Source organism: Aquila chrysaetos, chromosome 16 (assembly GCF_900496995.4).
Source record: "Aquila chrysaetos chrysaetos chromosome 16, bAquChr1.4, whole genome shotgun sequence".
Classification (NCBI taxonomy): domain Eukaryota; kingdom Metazoa; phylum Chordata; class Aves; order Accipitriformes; family Accipitridae; genus Aquila; species Aquila chrysaetos.
The window spans coordinates 12087349-12106623 of record NC_044019.1 but is presented as its reverse complement, the minus strand read 5'-3'; the positions used below and the strand labels follow the sequence as shown (position 1 = coordinate 12106623).

The 19275-nt window shown below is 48.1% G+C and overlaps 2 protein-coding genes across 3 annotated transcripts in view; one reads left to right on the top strand and one right to left on the bottom strand.

The window, feature by feature from the left end:
• Positions 1-330: 330 nt before the first annotated feature.
• On the top strand, positions 331-17574 carry LOC115351842 (pollen-specific leucine-rich repeat extensin-like protein 1). Its single transcript, XM_030039200.2, has 3 exons — positions 331-474; positions 6255-6391; positions 15800-17574. Exons 2-3 carry the CDS (start codon positions 6371-6373, stop codon positions 17441-17443), a joined length of 1665 nt encoding a protein of 554 aa, XP_029895060.1. The 5' UTR covers positions 331-474; positions 6255-6370; the 3' UTR covers positions 17444-17574.
• Positions 10301-19275, bottom strand: part of LSP1 (lymphocyte specific protein 1) — a 51670-nt gene continuing 42695 nt past the window's right edge. For both annotated transcript variants that reach the window (XM_030039201.2, XM_030039202.2), the window contains exon 11: positions 10301-11680. The gene's annotated coding sequence lies outside the window, so the exon portion shown is untranslated. The remainder of the gene's footprint in view (positions 11681-19275) is intronic.

Here is a 19275-nt window from a genome sequence, read left to right as displayed (position 1 = left end):
GGATGTCTTAGAGAGGGCAAACCCCAGATGGCTGGACTCCACCTAGAATCTCCTAGGTGCCTGGGTGGGTTTTGCTGCCCAAGCACCCTCCACAGTTGCACAGCTATGCCGGCAGAGGATTGCAGTGCCTCACACAACCCTCTGGCTCACGGTTTCCATTTCACTAAACCTCACAGTCTTCAGCTCTCCATCCCCTCCCTCCCAACCCTCTCCCCTTGGCAGGGCTCCCCGGCGATGCAAAGCGTGCCCTCCGGAGCGCCTGGCAGCTCCAGCACCCCCTCTCTCCCAGCCTGTAGGAGCAGGGAAAAAATTTAGGAGCTGCAGGGCAGGTGATATTTTTGGCCTGGGCCACAGATTGATTCCTGCCCACTCTTTCCCTGCCACTTGCAGGAAAGGGTCCCCAACCGAGGATGTAAAGACAAGCATTTAAAGCCGTGGAGCAGGAGCACAGCGCTGCAGCCTTCCATTCACCAGGTAACATGCACGAGCAAAAATCCCCTCTCCAGCTTGTATTCTCCAGCTGTCCAGCAGCTTATCCTCTCTCCTCCCTCCCGCAACCCAGCTCAAGCCAATGCTTCTGTTACTTGTTGGGTGGGAGGGGGACAGTGCATCCATCCTCAGTGACCTGGCTTTGGCTGGGAGTTTGCCAGGTGGGGGAGCCGGGGTGGGCATCCAGTGCTGCCAAGGAGAGCAGCACCTGCATGGGGACGCACGGCCGGACCAGGTATCGTGGCCTCCACTCCCGCTCCCCAGCTCTGCCAAAAGTGCTAACACAGCAAACCAGCTTTCACGCTGCATTTTCGGCACCATCGAGCATTTTTGTCATCTTCCACTGGCTCATTTTCCTCAGGCGCTCCACCAGGCAGGCACATGTCCAAGAAATACCGTATTTGCCCAAACTGGTAGCAGAGTGGAGATGTATGGGAGGGGAGTTCCCCAGCTGTTTCTCCTTTTATGTTCGCAGTGGACCTGGTTTGACAGTGGTATTCACCAGCCGCCTTTGCCTGCCTGCCCGTTATAGACTGTCCCTGCTGTGGACAGGGCATCGCCACTCAGGTCTCTTACACCAAGGATTGGATCAATCAGTTAAAAAGAAAGTGTGTCTGTGCAAGTGCATGTGAAGCCTGGGCTTACACCAGGACAGTTCGCAGCAGATGTGAGGCTGAATGCTCCTGTGGTCCCATCTGGCCCATTTGCTGCCAGTCAGTTGGCAGGAGCAATGTGAGCATCTTGCAGGGTTGCACAGCCTCTGCCAGAGCGGTGCTGCTTGTGCACCAGCGGCAGGGAAGCACTCTGCATCACTCAGATTTCCCTCTAAGCATCTTGACAAATGTGATGCTGATGCAGGCTACAGCAGGGACGGGTAACCAGACATTTCTACCTGCTGCAGCTCTATTTTCAAATAGATGAGATGCAAACATTGCTGCCTGCAGCATCACCTTAGTTCCTGTACACGCGTGTCTGCGCTTAGCTCAGTTTCTGATCTGTCCATGTTGGGCAACTGCTCCAGACAATGTCCGTCTTTACATTATGCATCATATCCATGCTCCATCGTGCCCATCACCACCTCCTGCGAGCATGGCCCATCTGCTCAGTACTGTCCCAAAGGACGTCTGTGCATCCTACGGGCTGCCTCTGTCAGAACGCTGGTGTCCATGTCATGCATCTTGTTTCCAGTCCCAGCATGATCCAGTTCCCTCCTCCCACAGGACTGAGGGGATCTGCTCCATCCCTCCGGAAAGAGGGCTTATCTGATGCACACATCCTCTGTTTGCTCTGCTGTCAACTGGTTCACAACCGAGGCTCATTCCCCACAGCCCATTTTATGTTTGCCCTTTCTTTCCTTTGTGGGTCTCTATCTGCTTCGGCATGTAACTATAATCCTCTCCAATATTTGTTCCATGCCTTAGCCGCATACCCTATGCTTTTCACACATACCCTATTCTAGTCCTTATTTCACCTCTTGATGCCAACGCACAGCAGTTTCATTCACAGCCTGTGACATTTTCATCATCAGCTTTGCCTCTCTACTGCAGATTGTCCTGCTCTAGGATACATATTTTGCACCGTCTTGACATCAGCTCTTCTCCCTGCATCAGCAGCAAGGTGTACTTGGACTCGCCTTTGAGCTGCTGCAGTACAGCCATGCCAGCCTAGAGAGCAAGCAAACCACCACCAACTACCTCGTGCTCCGTACCGATCACAGAGACCAGATGAGGGAGAGATGATCCCGGCTGTGGCCACATTTCTAGCAAGAGCTATCAGATTTTGTTAGGCAAGGGCGCAGTGAGCACCTGTCTTTGGAGAACCCCCTCTCACCAGCTACCAGGTTAGAAGACAGCACCAAGGCTAAAGAGAGCACACGTGCAAGGCACAGACATGAACCAGGGTCTCAAACTGCATAAAGTCCAGCTACCTGCTGACCTCAAGCCAAAGCCTGGCATGCTTTTACAGTGACAGCATCTCCATCTGGGAGAGGATACAGGAAACCAGTGTTCCTCCTTGAATAGGAACTAAAGGCTGGGGCACAGATCTAGAGAAGTTTCCACTAGGTAACCTACCCCAGTATCACATTTCTTTTCAGTAGGTAGGAGCACCCAGACTGGTTATTTGAGATGGGCCGCAGCAATATACAGCATAGCAGGGCCACTTGCTGGGGAGCCGTAATCAGCCCTTCTCATCTTTTCTGGCTGTTGGCTGACCTATTGCAGCAGCCAGCGCACTCACAGGGAGATGCCTTTAAATACAGTGCACACACATTAGCCCTGATAATTTTACAAATTGCATAAAGATGGGCACGTTGGCCAAATGCTTCCCCGCCCCTTTTTTTTTTACCCTCACCCCCCATGCTTATTGCACACCAGTCAGTGGGCAACATTTCCATGGATCACTGCCACCTATGGCTGGATGACGCTCAGCCAGCAAGCTGAAAAAGCACTGGAAAAGTCCATCTGAAAAGCTCTACAGCCCTGGAAGTCTGAAATCCTACCTGCAGCTTCACATTCATTAAAGACTACAGAGTTTGTAAAGAAAATCAGCTACATCACTCCTTTAAAACAGGTGCTCTTTAACAACCCAGGAGAGATCTAACTCCTGAAGTGAAACAATACCTATCCCTTATTCACCAACTACTGACCAACACTGAGCAAACTGATCTAATACTGAGGCGGATCCTGCTTTGGCCCGCAAGTTGGGCCAGAGGACCTCCTGAGGTCCTTCCTCACCCAAACTTGCCCATGACTCTGCACTTACACCTTTGTGCTAGAGCTACAGACGAATTTTCACTGACACCTTCTGTCATCCAAAACCAGTTAAGTTATCCACAGTGAATTTATTTGCAAGGAAAATATGTTTTACTTGAGTTGTTCCATCATTCACATTCTGAATGTTTCTTTTATTCCCCCCCCCTCCAAAGTCATATTTGAATGCTTTCAAAACAACATATTTTGATTTTTTTGCATGATACAAATGGTTTTGATGTGGGGGGTTTTTTTGCATGATACAATTGGTTTTGATGTGTTTGTCTGCTTATACAGACATCAGCACTGAAACACTTGAAGTTATCCAGGAAAACAGGTTCATTAAGCTACCTGGGGAAGGGTGGGGATGTGCTTTTCTGTTTTGTGACACTCCATTATAAACCTTGTACCGTGACTCAGGGAAGGTGGGAAATGGGAACCACAAAAGCCATTTGGGAAGGAAAAGTAAATCCTTATCCACTTCCCTTTCCTATCTTCTCTTTATCCCACCCCAGAGAAAGGGATTCTGCAGTGGGCTTTAATCAGCAGTTCAAGGTTAGAGTAGATGCCCGACGTTCACTGAAACATTCTTTCCAACTTAATTGAAGTAGCTGCCAATAAAAAGGCAGATCAGATAGTGACTAAGTACACTCAGAGGAAGGACAGAATATATATATAATTAATTATTTTCTGTTCCTGAGTAAAATCCAATGACCTGTTTTATGCAGCCAGTCAAGCAGAGATCAGAATAGCCTTAAACTTTCAAATCAGCTCCTCTATTTATGTATTAGCAGACCACTGCCATTTTACCAGCAATTATGGGATGCTGAGGAATCTGAAACACAACTCAAATGGGCTAAGGAAAGACCATGCTTCCTCCCCAGCTCCTCTAATACCCCCGCCTGGCATTTGGGCTCGCGATCTCGGTCCTCAGTTTGTCTCTCCCTCCCCCAGCCAGAAGAGACCTGGTGCAGTGCTTGCCATGCACAGCGATGCACATCTTGCAGCAGCCGCTCAGACACAGGAGAGAGCAAGTATTCACCAGGTTGTGGGTTCACCTACCTGAATCCTGGAGCATGGCTGGGGAACCTGAGGGTGCCAACACCTTCTCCTGATGATGGCTTCATGACACCTCAAAGGTTCAGAGGCATAAAAAGGAGAATAAAGGCCAACAAACAAGCTTTCTCTTATTAATGACCAAATTACCTATGTACACCTCCATCCACCTTCCTGATACTGGTATTCTCCTCCTTGCATCTGGAGGGAGGCAGGCAATCAACACTTCCGTTGAGGACTCTAGTGCGTCATCCCTTCTGTGAAGCTCAGTCGGTAGAAGAATCTAGCCCCGTCTTAGCCCCTTTTAGCCTGCAAGAGCAGAAACTCTACATCTTTGCGTAAGAAATAGGGAGGGATCTGCACACCTCCTACTTCAGCATCGGATGCAAACATAAGCCAGCCTTGTGCATCATTCATACAGTGCATGCTGCAGATACGCTCATTAGGCTGGTGTGGTTTTGGTGGTGACAGTGGCAGAGCAGGGTACAACGTGTCCTTGGGCATTTTTAAATTCTGTTGAAATTTTTTTATTTGTAATTGAGGTTTTTCTAAGTTTCCAGTTGGGCTGGCTCTGGTTGTTATTATTTGGGTTTTTTCCCAACAATATTTTCACTGTTGGAGACACACAAAGTCACTAGCACTCTTAAAAGACAATGGCAGTTTTGAGACGTTGAAGTCATCAGTCCAGGAGGAATTAATTGCATTAGGGTATTTGCATGAAGAACTGAGCACCTATCCCCCAATCCTTCCACGGGTCGGCACTGCTCTAAGGAGCAGCATGTCCTGCAGAGCCACCCCTGATCTCATCAGTCATCAGGGAGACAGAGAGGGAAAAAGCAAATGGAGAGCTCACCTCTGACACCAACCCAAAAATACCAGCATCTGCATCCCTTCCATGAGAACTGGCCTCATCAGACGGGCCACAGCTCTGATGGATGTGGGAAATGCTTTGCTACCTTGATCCGCAACAGAGTGACTCAGATTAGAGATACATTAGTGCACATGGTCAGCAAGCAACAAGGCTCAGCAGGGTGGCACTGGAGAAGCACCAAGAATTTGCCTTCAGTGTTGGCTTTCTGGCATAGCTCATCAGCCTTTCAAAAGCCAGATGGAACAGACCAAGCTTAACCCGGGTGTAAAGCTGCTTTGTAGACCTCCAAAGAAACTGCTCTCACATTTCCCCATCTCCCTGTGAGCACATTTAACCTACCAGCTGCCTTGGCACGCACACTGAAAGTCTCCTGAAAGGCTGTGAAAAAGCAAAGCCCAAACCAGGATGACAGCTAGAAAAGGGGATGAAACGCCCCGGGGCCAAGAGGCAGTAAATAACTGCGTGGCATTTGGGCAGCTTACACATTTGGCCAGGGCAAAGGCAAGTATTGGTGCCATCCTTACCAGCTCACTTTAGCAGTCTCAGCCCTGATCTTCGAGTCAAACTGCACACAAACCCCCAAACAAAATTCACCAAACCAATCAACTCCTAACCCGGTGCAGCTTTTTCCATGCTTGCACCCTCCACATACAGCACATCCCTCACCAGGAACAAGCAGAGACGGAGCCAGAATTTGCGCTCTTCCTCTCCGGGGATGGTAGCAATCAAAGCACAGCTCCAAATTTGCATTTTGCAACCCTGATTTTTGCAAAACAGTAGATCTGACCAACAAACTTGAAAAGCCTCCAACTAGTTTCGTTGCCTGGAGCTACTCTGCTAGAATATCTGTCCTGGCAACATCACCAACATCTGCCCTTCACCTTTCCAGTACTTTAGATGCCGAACTTTGCAGGGCCAAAGTTGGGAGCATGCAATGGTGTTACTCGATAGCCCTTCTTCACACTAATTTTAGGTGACGGAACTTTTCATGCTTTCAAAAAAAAGTCACTTTATTCCTGAGAAACCTCTTGTACTTACTGGCTACTGTAAATACTCTTTTCCATCTGATGTTTTGAACTTACCTACAGGGCTCTAAAAATCACAAGAAAACAGCACCAGAAATGATCCCGAAGGAACCAATGACCTGTTAATTTTGTGAACCAAACCAAGTAACACGATGCACCCAACATGCAAATGATTGCAGATGGAAACAAGTTACACATCAGTAAGTACTGAATTTCATCTTTCTTCAGTTAATATCGATTCCTGATTTTTCTGGTAGGCTGTTGCTCCATCACTCAGGTGTTTGCTTTGGGAGATGTGCTTGCTCCATCTGCTTTAGACATCTAAGGTGCAATCCCTGTGGGATTCTGGAGATCCTCCTTGGACATGCTAGATCTAGGCTAGATGTCTCTCTGAAGATAAGGGATCAGGCTGGACCATTCAAGACATAGCCTGGGCCTCATCCTCAGGCTATTTACACCTAAATGGATGAAACAGTCAGACAGTGAGGACAAAGACTGAGCAGCAGGATGGGAGCCAGGACCAGTGCCTGGAGCTGCTGTTTTGGGCTGTCCCCAGAGGAGGTGAGTGAGGCAGGAGAACAGCCAAGGTGCTCACAGCAACCATCCACAACCTTGGGGAAGGACTACCTACCCAACCAAGCACATCTGATTCAGTAATTACACTTGCAGTTTGCTGCTTTCATGCTTTAAAGTGCTTGCTCATATAAATTGCAATGATATTTTCCCCTTACTATGCTTCACCCTCTCTGCCCTGTTCTTCCCATCACCCTCAAAAGCCCTAAGCCCATGACACTTTTTTCTATTTATTTGAAGGATGAAGAGTGCGTGTCTTTAGCATTGTTAAACCACTATTACTTAGAGTTTTCGTGAAGAGATTAAGCACCTTTTTGAAATTTGATCTAAATCAAATTGTTCCACAGCAACCAAACCCCTTGGGGCACCCAAAGCAAAAATAACAGGGAAATCACCTATGGTCTGTCTCATTATCAGGATCCTTGTAACGGTTCCATCGTTTCTGAAGCAAATGCTAGCTCCGATTGCACTTCTTGCCACTGTCAGATCCATTCTTTACCTGCTTTGAAATATATGTATGTATACACCCACATATATATATATATCATGCAGCATTAGGGAAAGTGTGTTGAGCTGGCAGGAGTTACCAGTAGACCAACCACACAGCCTTGTTCAGCAGCATATCAGCTGCCACCTCATTATTTATAGCCACCCTGCTCTTTGAGCTTGTTTATTTTCCTTCCCTAAGGTGGTGGTGGCAGGAGGGTAAGCTCTGACATTCAGACCCAGGTGTCTCCGAGCCTGACCTTTCCTTCAAAGAGCAGAAACTGCAGACACATTTCAAGGAAGAAAGTCATTTGGAGACTCTGGACTCTTGCGTCCACCACCTCACTGGAGGCCCAGTGCAGAGCTGCAAGCAAGGGTTGAGCAGAGATCTGTTAATTAGCCAGCACATATACATAAGGATGGTCATAAAAATGAACCTATAATTATTTTATACCTGGAAAGAGAACCAGCTGAAGTCTAGCCCCCAGTCCTGAGGCAGAACAAGTGCTATATAAAGACATAACATTCAAAACAGACTTGAGTTTTCCATCAGCTAACCTTTCCCCAAGTTTAAATAACACTAGTTTATGGCCCGCAAGAAACAGGCATTGCAATGGTCGTGGACCATGTTTTTCAATTCTGTCTCGCATATGCTTGCGTAGAATCACCTGTTAAACCTTGTTGGAAGAAAACCAGCCCTGAAGCCTGCTACAGGACAAACAGCGCATTTCAGTATTACTGTAGCCCCCACAGATTTATTAAGAGTGGATACTGTACAAAAGGACATTCCCCTTCTGCATAATCTAAACAGACAGGATGGGGAAAGAAGAAGATTGGAGAGAAGCACCACCTTGAGGTGTGCGTCAAGCTCACAGCACTGAGAGCCCACATAGGGGTTCCAGCCCCTCTCTTTGGGCACCATCCACCTGCCAAGGGGATGGTAATTTGGGATAGCCTGGCAGCACAGGGAACACGGGCAGCCAACAGATACAGGGACCAGGAAAGCCTCGCTCTTCTCCACCAGGCTTTGAGGGTAAACTTAATCCTGCAAGAAAGTCTCACTCAGTGCCTCAGTTTGTCCTTATTACACTCAAAATGCAACAGTCCCAGGAAAAGATAGAGCTATGGTCTTACAATGAAAGCCGGAGAGATGCCAATGCTGCAAAAAATACAATATTGCGAAAAATGAATGTAGGAAAGATGGAGCAGTCAGCTGCTGAATGAAATCAGACCGGTAACTGCTACAGAGAGGCACAGCCTGCTCTCCTTTACTCACAGAAGCAGGATGAGTCCCCAGGAGCACTCTTCACATCCCTAGGAGAGCAGAGGTCCCAGCGACACACAGAGACGCACAGGAAAGCTGGAAGCAGGCTGCTTTGCAAAGGTTGCAGCATAACTTCACCACCACATGCAGTGGTTTCTCCACAGCAAATTCACCTGCAGAAGCTTTTCATTTTAGTGAGACATGAGCAGAAGCACTTCACAGATGCCGCATTTTCTTCTGAAGTGAACAACAAAATCAGCCACAATGCCCTGTGCTTGCTGCTGAGGGGAGAAATGAGCCTTCATCCCCTCTTAGCATTCCCCAAGATGCACATCCAGAGCACCTGGGCTGCAGCGCCCCTTTTTTTTTGGGGGGGGGGGGGGGGTGGCGGTCACCATTCTGGTAACCCCACTGCCACTCCCACCACCACGTGTGCACCACGTTACTTTGGGAGGAGAACAGCATGTCATAAAGTTAATTTAATTGTGGAAAAATTTCCTGTGGCAGGTATAGGTACCTCATAAAGAGCTATATGCATCTGCTCTAAGCCAGGTCTTTTCCCTGGTTCCTCACCACCACCAGTGCACTCTGGTCTCACCAGAGAGTTTCCATGTAACCTGCTCACTTCTGTGCTGTGACCAGAACCTGAATTACAGCAGTTGTTTCTGTTGAAACCACATCTACATCCACATAGGCTTTAAGTGGGGACAATATGCCCTGCAAATTAACCCTCCTTAGAGAAGGAATCTCACAAAAGCAGCCTTTGTGGCCTTTTCTGCGCTCTCCATGCTGGCCGGGCACAGGCATAGTAACAGGAGTTTGTGGCCATCCTCTCCACCAGCCAACCGCTGAACGGAATTGAAACAAATTGGTGCAACCAGTTCGCATGCATGCAAGGGCACAATACCACTGCTTTCTCCTCAAGCCAGGACATCTCTATACACCCCTTGCTACTGCTCTAGCCTTGCTTGAAAATCCCACCATGGCAGAGGAAGGGCTGAAGTGAGGAAGATCGGGCCAGATGGTGTCCATGCTCCACAGTGCTCTCTAAGAAACACCAACTCCTTGAATTCCTACCTCCAGGAGGAGCTGAAGCAGAGGATGGAGAGGACTAGGGTACCAATAAGCAGAAAGATGACAGCTAGAAGCAATATCTGATTAACTTTCCTCTTCCTAATACTTTAGGAAAGCATAGGTAAGGAAAGCACAAACTATTTGCTGTCTCTACACCACAGAAGTGTTATTACTCAGAAGGTCAGCTCCATAAAAAAAGGCTTTTCATTAGATGGTTCCAGATAGGGTAGTCAGCTCATTAGAGCACTGGGTTCCTGTACAGACAGCTATATTGGTCTCATCTAAGCTGTATAAGCAGGCTATCGAGGATTTTTTTTTTTTAGCTGACATCACCAGTGATTTTTGTTGAAGCCTGTGATGTTGCTGAGGTCTGTCAGCTGGGGACCTAAGCTCTGTGCTTCTCCTAGCTGATCACTTCATGCAAATTCTTCCGCATGCTGCTCCATCTCTCACCCAAACACCGCTCATTCCCATTTTACAGTCAATTACCCCCAATAACAATGAAGAATGCAGTGAGATGACAAGGATCTTCTAAATGGGGCAGGCACACAGAAAGCCCTTTTCTTGCATACATCAAGCTCCTTTTCTTCTTGTCACTCAGCCTGATGCTTCTTCTCCTTCACTTCCTGCTCAAGTAGAGAGTTGCAAGGTCTTGGAAAACAGCTTTGCTGCAGGAACTCCTACATCAACAAAATCCTCAGAGTTGCCATTGTTACAACATCTTCCTCAAATTTTATTAAATGCTTACAAAAAAAAATCCAGGCTGCAGTAAATTTAAGCAGAAAGCACACTGATGGAGGAGAGAGAAGCTGCCCTCCCCTCCAGGAGGGCAGAAACAAATCGCAAAATTATGTTGACATGGGAAGAGGGTAGGAATAAGACTTTTAAGAGGGGATGGGGGACATGCTAACACCATGAAGTATGAAGATGTGGGAGAGCTCAGAAACAGCCCTGGGAGCTGATTTACAGACCTCAGGCCCAAGGCCAGAGTGCCACTCTTTAGGGACTCAGTTTCCCCATGTTCACAGCAAGCCTTGACCTCCCCAAACAACTCACTAGGATGCCCTTTCACCATGCAGCTTCCAGCATAAGAGCAGCAGCCGTTTCTCAGATATCCTGTCCACCTCCAGGAATGTAGCAGGCAGGTTATCAACATACCCACCACATCTGACATTCAGAAGAAGTGTTTCAATCACTGGCACTGGAGCCCACAGGTTAGAGAACAAGCAAATCCCTTTCCCAGAGAAGGGAGATAATACCAGTGGTCAGCACTCCTCATCTGGGAAAGGAGACCTCCAATCCATGTTAGACAGGGAGAGGAAGGCAGCAGCTACTTGAAACAAAGCTGCTATTGCCACTGTTGAGACAGAAAAGTGGCAGGAACATTTTGGCATGGGTATGTAACTGTGATTAGAGGATGATCTGGGAACTAAAGAAAAAAAACAGGACTAAGTTGAATGTGATTTGATGTACACAGAGACAAGTAAATGGAAGTCCCTCAAATAAGATAATGTAGAGGGTCAGAGGCTGCATTGTAAACAGGGGAAGAGTTTACCCACAGCTGGCACCAACAGGGTGACAAGTGGTCCTTGCAGTCTCCTCATGCTCAGGATCTGCCCATTGCCCTCCTTTCAAACACTGATTCTTTTACCGGGTTTCTTTTGAGCTCCGTCTCTCCCACCACCCAGCCACCAAGAGCCACAAAAGCAGAAATTCTTCATCACATAGCAAAAGCCCTGCCAGCTCAGCAGGGCAGCAGATCCCCCTCTTCCAACACTTGAGAGAGAAGAGAGGGTGTAGAGGGAACAGAACTACAGCCTCCCATCTCCATAGCAGAGCCAGATAAAAAAAAAAAAAAAAAAAAGCCAGAGAGTCACATAGAAAGTTAAAACAGGGACAGTTTTGCCAGCTGATCTAGTTCCTTTCGTCCAACCGGAGGCAGCATGGGGTATTGCTTACACCCCGAGAGGAGTCAGGCTGTACCAAAGCACACTGACATCAGGCAGGAGAAGAGAAACATCCTTCAATTGTCTTCTGTGGAGCAGAGGAAATAGTGGCATTGAGGGTTGCATCAAGCCAGGACCAAGCTCAGCTGCAAGACAAGAAAACAAGAAGTTTATGCATACCATTTGGCCTGCCACGAGCAATACCCTGGGCTGTACAGAGGCTGCATCTTGTCTAGCAATTACAGGTAGTTTTCTCCCACCCATTTCCACAAAGCCCTGTGAATCAGCCCATAAAGCTTAAGCGCTGCAGGACAGTCAACCATGCTATGTGCCCATGGCAGAGTAGATGCCAAGGGCTGCATGCCCGGCAGAGGTCACAGCTGCCCAGGCAGAGGGAAGGATGTGCTCCTGCCCAGCCATCTCCTGAGAAGGAGGAGATTAGCAGGTTTCCTTCCAAGCCTGAGAAAGCCACTAAAGCAGAGAGCATGTTCCTACAGCCCCCGACAGCCGCAGCTCTCTACTTGGGACCATCTGCAGCAGTATCGGGTTCCTGCAGCTCTCTATCTGCTCCGCGTGTGACAGCTGGTGCAGCTGAGGGACTCCCGCACACAAATGACTTTTCCATCGCATGATAAATGACTCCTCCATGCTGACATTCTCCCAGTTTGGGGTTGCCTGCAGATGGAGCGGAGTTCAGGAGAACAGTTGGGGTCCAAGAGTGGGTGACCTCCCCTCCACCCACAAGCACTCAACCAGCAGCAGGGAAACTTAACCCTTTGAAAGCCTCTTGACTCAGGTTCTAGCTCCATTTCCTTCCAACTTAGCAAAACCCACCCAAGTTTCTCAGGCAGTATTTTCCCCATTGTCCCTGGGTTTTCAGCTCTGGCCTTTCTGCTAGCAATAAAGCAAGTCCATCTGTCCTTTTGCTTTTGCTTCATTACACAGCAAGGGGGGGAAGACGCTCACAAATCTTGCTTGTTGCAGAATTTCTCCTGAGAACACAAAGCTCTGAAGGAGAGTAATCAAACAAAGCCAAGCATGACAGGGAAGGCAAATAAATTAACAGCTGATTTCCTTTTGCTGTCTCTTAGCATCTCTCTGCCTCACTAGTCAAACACACAGACCCTGGCACAGTCACATGCCATGGAAGTTACCACTCACGTCTCCAAGACCCACAGCACAGCAGGTTTCAAGTCAGTTGGGGTGCTGAGAGAGTAGCAAGAGTGATTTTAAGAGCACAGACTATTGTAAGAGACCACAAATCTTGAGATTATAGGGCACAAAGCAGCCTCTTACTTTGGGAACAGAGGGAAAGTTTTCCTGGTGCATGCAGATTATATCTAAACTTCCCATTCCAAGAACCCCCATGCTCTCCTCGGTAGCATCTGGCAGCTCACAGCAAATCCCAGACAAGATCCTGCTCTGACCCATGTCGGAAGCTGCATCTTTCTGGGGTGCAGCAGTCTGTAGGACAAGGAAAACACTCAAAGAGCTGATCAGTAGTTGGGAAGTTCACTGCCCTGCCTCTTTAGTATTCCCAACACAAGCTTGAAGCAGGTCAACCTTATAATTTTGCTTTACCAGTGCTGCTAGACCATAGCTCACCCTGTAGTAGAGGCTGTCCGTGGGAAGACATTAAAGAGGAGCAGATGAAATCATTCCACAATCAATCCTAACATCAGATGCATGTACTAGCTCACCTTGCAGCAGACAAAAATCACACAAGCAACTACCAATTCCTATACAAACAGAAGCAGAGTAGTGTTGCACAAAAGCAAGTATGCATCTCTCCAACTGAGGCATTTTGGCTGTCTGACCCAGAAGAATCTAGAATATCCACAAGGCTGGGGAGGAGAGCAGGTATATGATGAAGGAATGGGCTCTCAGCCTTTTTTCAGGCCAGTGCAGACTTATTTCTAAGAGTAGCTTTTGAAACAGAGCAAGTTCTAATCCCAGCCTTATGCCTAAGGCATGAGGCTGATAAGCCATTGGGAATGCCCAACAGTTGTCACCCCCAGCTGGCAAAAATCCCCTCCAAGCTCCCTCGCCAAAACAGCAGGAGGTTTCTCATGTCTGCAGCTGAAATAAATCATAGAATAGTTTGGGTTGGAAGGGACCTTTAAAGGTCATCTAGTCCAACCCCCCACACCCCCCCCCGCAATGAGCGGGGACATCTTCAACTAGATCAGGTTGCTGCTCAGACCCCTATCCAACCTGACCTTGAATGTTTCCAGGGATGGGGCATCTACCACCTCTCTGGGCAACCTCTTTCAGTGTTTCACCACCCTCATCATAAAAAATTTCTTCCTTATCTCTAGTCTGAATCTACCCTCTTTTAGTTTAAAACCATTACCCCTTGTCCTGTTGCTACAGGCCCTGCTAAAAAGTCTGTCCCCATCTTTCTTATGAACTCCCTTTAAGTACTGAAAGGCCACAATAAGGTGTCCCCAGAGCCTTCTCTTCTCCAGGCTGAACAACCTCAACCCTCTCAGCCTTTCCTCACAGGAGATGTGTTCCAGCCCTCTGATCATTTTTGTGACCCTTCTCTGGACCCGCTCCAACAGGTCTGTGTCTTTCCTGTGCTGAGGAAACTGGTTGGTAGTACTGCACCACTTACCAGACACTGCCCAGGCCCTGCCCACCACAGCCTCTGCTCTGGAGGACAGCTCATCTACCATGGGGAGGTCTTGACCTTGAAGGCTTTATGCCCTACGTGCCACCTCTTCAGTGCTTTCATTTGCTGCTGCATTTTTTTTATTATTTTTTTTTCTTTAAAGAAGAGTCATCCTTCTTCCCCCCATCCACAACCAGTTTTGGCAGATACACCACCTGCTTGCTTGTTACAGATCAACTTCTCAGCCCAGTGCTGACAGCAGCACTGCAAGCCTAAAGGCAACACCGGGCACTCAAGCACAAATAGCTGTTCTGCGCTTTTGAGAGTTTTATTTGGGATAGTTTTCCCACACGGTAGGTATCATGCTACACACCCACACTAACCAGAGCCAGTTGGAGAGCCACCAAGAACCAAGCAGAGCACATGCAATAGCCCCTCTGGGCAACCCTGACATCAGCCCACCACCTCTTCCTTGTTTCAGGATGTTCAGTTGCATCCAGCACTGGGGATTAAGGGGCTCAATAATTTATGCCTCCTTTCATAGCAAAACTCAGCAACTCTGTGCTGAGTGAGAGGCAGGGTTGAGTCAGATTTCTTTCTGGGGGCTGCCAAAGAGTCATTGCAGGTCAGAGGCTGAGTTTTTGGTGTTCCCCAGCCTTGCTCAGGAAGAGAAAGAAGAGAACTGAGATTAGTTTTATCTTTCTATCCCCAGCACAGACCCTTAGCTCCACTGTGCAGGAAATCTGACTGGTGCTCACCAAAAAGAAGAGGACATGGTGGCGAGTTAGTGAAAGAGAGCAGGGAAAAGAGCCATGCATCCCCCCAGGAGCAGCACTGTTGGCCAAAGGGGGGTCCAACTGCAATTGCCATTGGGGATAAGACCTGACCCAGAACACAACCTATTTCTGTTTCACTGAAGAATCAGTGATAGAGCCAGGACAGTGACAATGCTCCCAAGGGAAAGAGAAAATTTGGTTTCATCTTAAATTGAGTGCAGAAGAAGGTGGCCACTGTGCTTGACGCAGCAAGGAAAGACCAGTTAGAGTTAGCATTGTGACAAAGCACTTTCTCACCAGATAAACACAGCTTTTTTAAGGTCCTGCTTTTCACAGGGATGTCTTTCTGCCAGCTGAAATCAATCAAGGCCAGTGTTGACTTTGACTCAAATGACACATGTAGTTTATGGCTGTTCTGTTGTACATAACATTGTATCAGAGTATTAATAACTGGAATTTGGAAAGCTATGAAACATTCCTGATTTGTGCCTCTGGAGAATGTTTCAAAGTTTCAGAATTTCAGAACTGCTCTGTTTCTCTTGACATTTCCTTCCAAATCCCTTTAGGACTTGCCAAGACACGAACGTCTGTGGTCCCAAGGAGCTCTCACTGGGTTTTGCGCTATCGCCAGGAGCGGGAGGGCTCCAGGTTTGGCAATATAGCTTCCCCCAGTACATCTCTTGCCCTGCCACACCACCCCCAAGACTGGCTGAGACTACTTGAGACTAAGGAAACCAAGACTGATGCTCTTCTACAATACAGACTCCATACTCATAGCTTTTGGAGAGAGGAAGAGGCTGCCTTATGTATAAATATTTCAGAGTCTAGTCCAGGGCTAAGCCCACACCAACGCTAAGCTTTGTGTTTTCTTCCAGGAGATGACAATGCTGATAACGGTATCATCCTCCGTCCAGCCTGCTCCCATCCACCACCACCTTTCTCCCCCTCCCACTCTACCAAAGCCTGGGAAGGACAACCTGCGGCTGCAGCGGCTGCTGAAGAAGGCAGCCAAGAAGAATGCCATCCTAGCTTCGGAGCAAGCCAAGTCCTTTCGGTCCAGCCTCTCACCCGTGAATGAGGCCAGCCCTGACCTAGAGCACAATGAGAGCACTCCCCCAGCAGAGACCCCCGAAACCACAGCAGCCGCCTCTGCCAGCCTCCCAACCCACCTCTCCATCAAGCCCATCACCCACCGCATCTCCTCCCCTTTCCGAAAGAGCAAGCCTTTCACACTGAAGGTCACTGAGCAAAGGCGCATTGCCGAACACCTCATGCTCACGACTTCCCCGGCCATGCCCCTGCTACACAAGCCAGGAGCTCCCAAGACTCTACAGCAGCCTGAAGGCACAGACACCCACCTTCCCTCTCCACATGACCCTTCAATATCTGTTTTCCCCCAGCCGCCTCCTTCCAGTACACCCAGTAAAGAAAGGGCACCAGAGGTTACCTATGTCACCAAGGTGCATGCTTATTTCCACAGCGTCAAGCCACCCAGGGCTAAGATGTCCACATCTAATCAGACCCAAGAAACTGTCAGCCATGAAGACAAGAGGCCTTCTTCTCCAGCACCTGAAACAAGCTACTCTGAACCACCTCCAGGGCAGATACCCACCCTGCTCGATGACAGCAAGGCCATGGCTCCTGCACTGGAGCCTCCCCTCCTTTCTGCTGCAGAGGCAGAGCCTCCTAATGAAGCTCCCAGGCCTGCTCCTACTGAAGAGTCCATCAAGGCCCCTTCACCCAAGCCCAGCCCCTCCGATGCCCACACCGATCAGCCTATGACCCATGGAAGCGACACCGAAATATCTGGATCAGAGATAGCTCCTGAATTACCCAAGCAAGATGGCGACATCCTAAAATCATTGACGCCCAGCACTCCCTGCAGGCAAGCACACCCAGCAACAGCAACCCCAGCACAAGCTGACAGTACTGCGGCCACCTCCACAGACACCGAGGCAGAACATATCATTCAACCTCAGTTGACCCCCAGCTTACCAAACACCAGCCCTCCCCTCAAAGCTGAGCCAGCACTATCACCTGTAGAAGAAGCAAGACCGCCTGGAGCCAATGCCAGTGGCTGGCATCGCCTCAAGAAGCAGTTGATGGTGCAGCCAGAAGCACCCAACTTCCCAGAGCCCGAGTCGGAAAAGCTGGGACAGGAGGAAGCGAACAAGGAGAAGGAGAGCTCTCAACCACCCATCGGTCAAGACTGCAGGCTGTTTAAATCAAGGGCCACAAGGATGTGGGATGCTATTTTATACCAGATGTCAGTCAACAAGGAGAGGAAGCAGCAAGCAGAAGAGAAGAAGCTGCAGAAGGAAGAAAGAAACTTTCTTCCCCGCCGCTTACCCATCCTTCTACATAAGCCACGCTTCGATGCCCGGAAACTGAAGGAACTGGCTGCCAAACCCATGACAAAGATCACCACTGCGTTTGAGGTGAGCCAGTTTAGACCCAAAGCGGCTGAGGAGCACAGCAAGAGCTTTAACAGAACGGCATCAGGATGGTCAGTCAGCTGAAGCCAGACTGCTCCACCAGGCCCAAATCTCTGGAGGTTCCTACAGGGCACCAAGCAAGAAAGCACCTATGACTAAGTTTACTGCCCCAACAGAGCCAAGTGTAAGGAAAAAATAAAATTAAATCCCTCCAAGCCAGCAGCCTCATGCTGTGGGTTTAAGGGTTACTCTCCATATGTATATAAGCTTAAAAGCATAACATACCGCATCCACAGGTCATGAGCCAGGAAAACAAACATGCACTTTTTTTAAGAGCCAACAACAAGCACTGTGTGCAGTAACATGGGGAAGAGTGGGGAGGCACACAGTGAAGAGGACAAATTGCCTGTAGAAGCAGCCCAGTTTAGAGGAGGATGATGAAATCTGAGTTTATTTTGTTGTGTTTAAGACCAAAATAAATCCTAGAATCAGAAGCAATTGCAGGTGAGGCAACATGAAGGAATCTGGGTTGCTCCACATCTCCTCTAGGGAGTTTTAGAAACTGAAGTCAAAGAGGGTACACATCATCTCTTTAGCTTCTCCACCAAAAGTGCACCCCACACCCATTCGCTGAGAACAAGGTGGAAATTCATCCTTTCACTCAAGGCACAGACAGGGGACAGCATAAAATATCCATCCTGCTCTCACACAGCAGTTCCCCTGCCTAAAAAAATGGGCATCATCACTTGACGTCCTCTTAGGTCAGTCTACTAAATCATAGCACACAGAAGACTAACTTTGTTGCAGTAATCAGGTTCTGTTAGGTATTTTACCATGCTTTTTTAAGTACAGCTGGGGACTGGTGTTTTCATGATAACCAACAAAAGCCTGCTTCAGCATTTGGTATCCAACTCTGTGTATTTAACAAGGTGCTGTTTTCCAGGAGGTTCTACTAACCGCATGTAGTCTTGTTTTCAGGGGAATCATCGTGATAGTTGCATACCTACTGGTGCCTGATGTCCTGAAAAAAAGGGTATTTAAAACAAAATCCCCAGCTCTGTCCATCCACAGAGACAACTGTGCTTTCCACCATTACAGTCACCCTTTGCATCTCCATTGCCACCAGGCTTATAAGCATGACATCTGGAGATCAGCTACTTCTGTTTCACAAGGGACTTTGTCATATGCTGGGATGTTCCTACACAGCTAATATAGGATTGCTATGTTTAGTCCAAACAGGAAACTCAATACACAGCTCTTTACATTCTCTTCATGCACAGAGGATATAGAGCTGACCAAAATTTCCCCAAGCCAAACTGCAACCAGACATAGAAACAAAACCAAAAGTCCCTTTTTCTTTTCTGAAGTCTTCCAATTTTGCAATGATGCTATAAGAAGAGCTTAGTTATCCTCAAACCTTCTCTGAACTTTTCCCTTTGCTGGTCTTATCCTCTCTGTTTTGTAACCCCTTGCCTATTCTAAGGAGAAAAAAAAAAAGGGGGGGGGGGGGGAATAACCCAAGTATCTAAAGTTTGGATTTCGCAAACCCCCCAGTTTTCCAAGAAAAAGCTGAAAAGAGGTAGGTTAGAAGTGTGCCAGTAATCACGAGTGGATCCCAGGTAAGCCTCTGCAGGATAATTCAACATGCTGCAGGAGAAGGCCATAGAAAGAGATCCACACAGCAACACAAAATCAAAAAAAAAAAAAAAAAAATCAGAGTGCAGCGTAAAACATGTAGAATGCCTAATGCAGGTCAAGATGACCTTACCACACGGTGACAAAATGGCACTTTACTGTAGCACAGCTAAACGGATGCCTATGCACAAGAGTTTGCATTCACAAGATCCACAGCATTAGCATGAAGCAGAACAGCCAATATTGATTACACTTGGGAGACTACGTGAATCTGGCCGTAG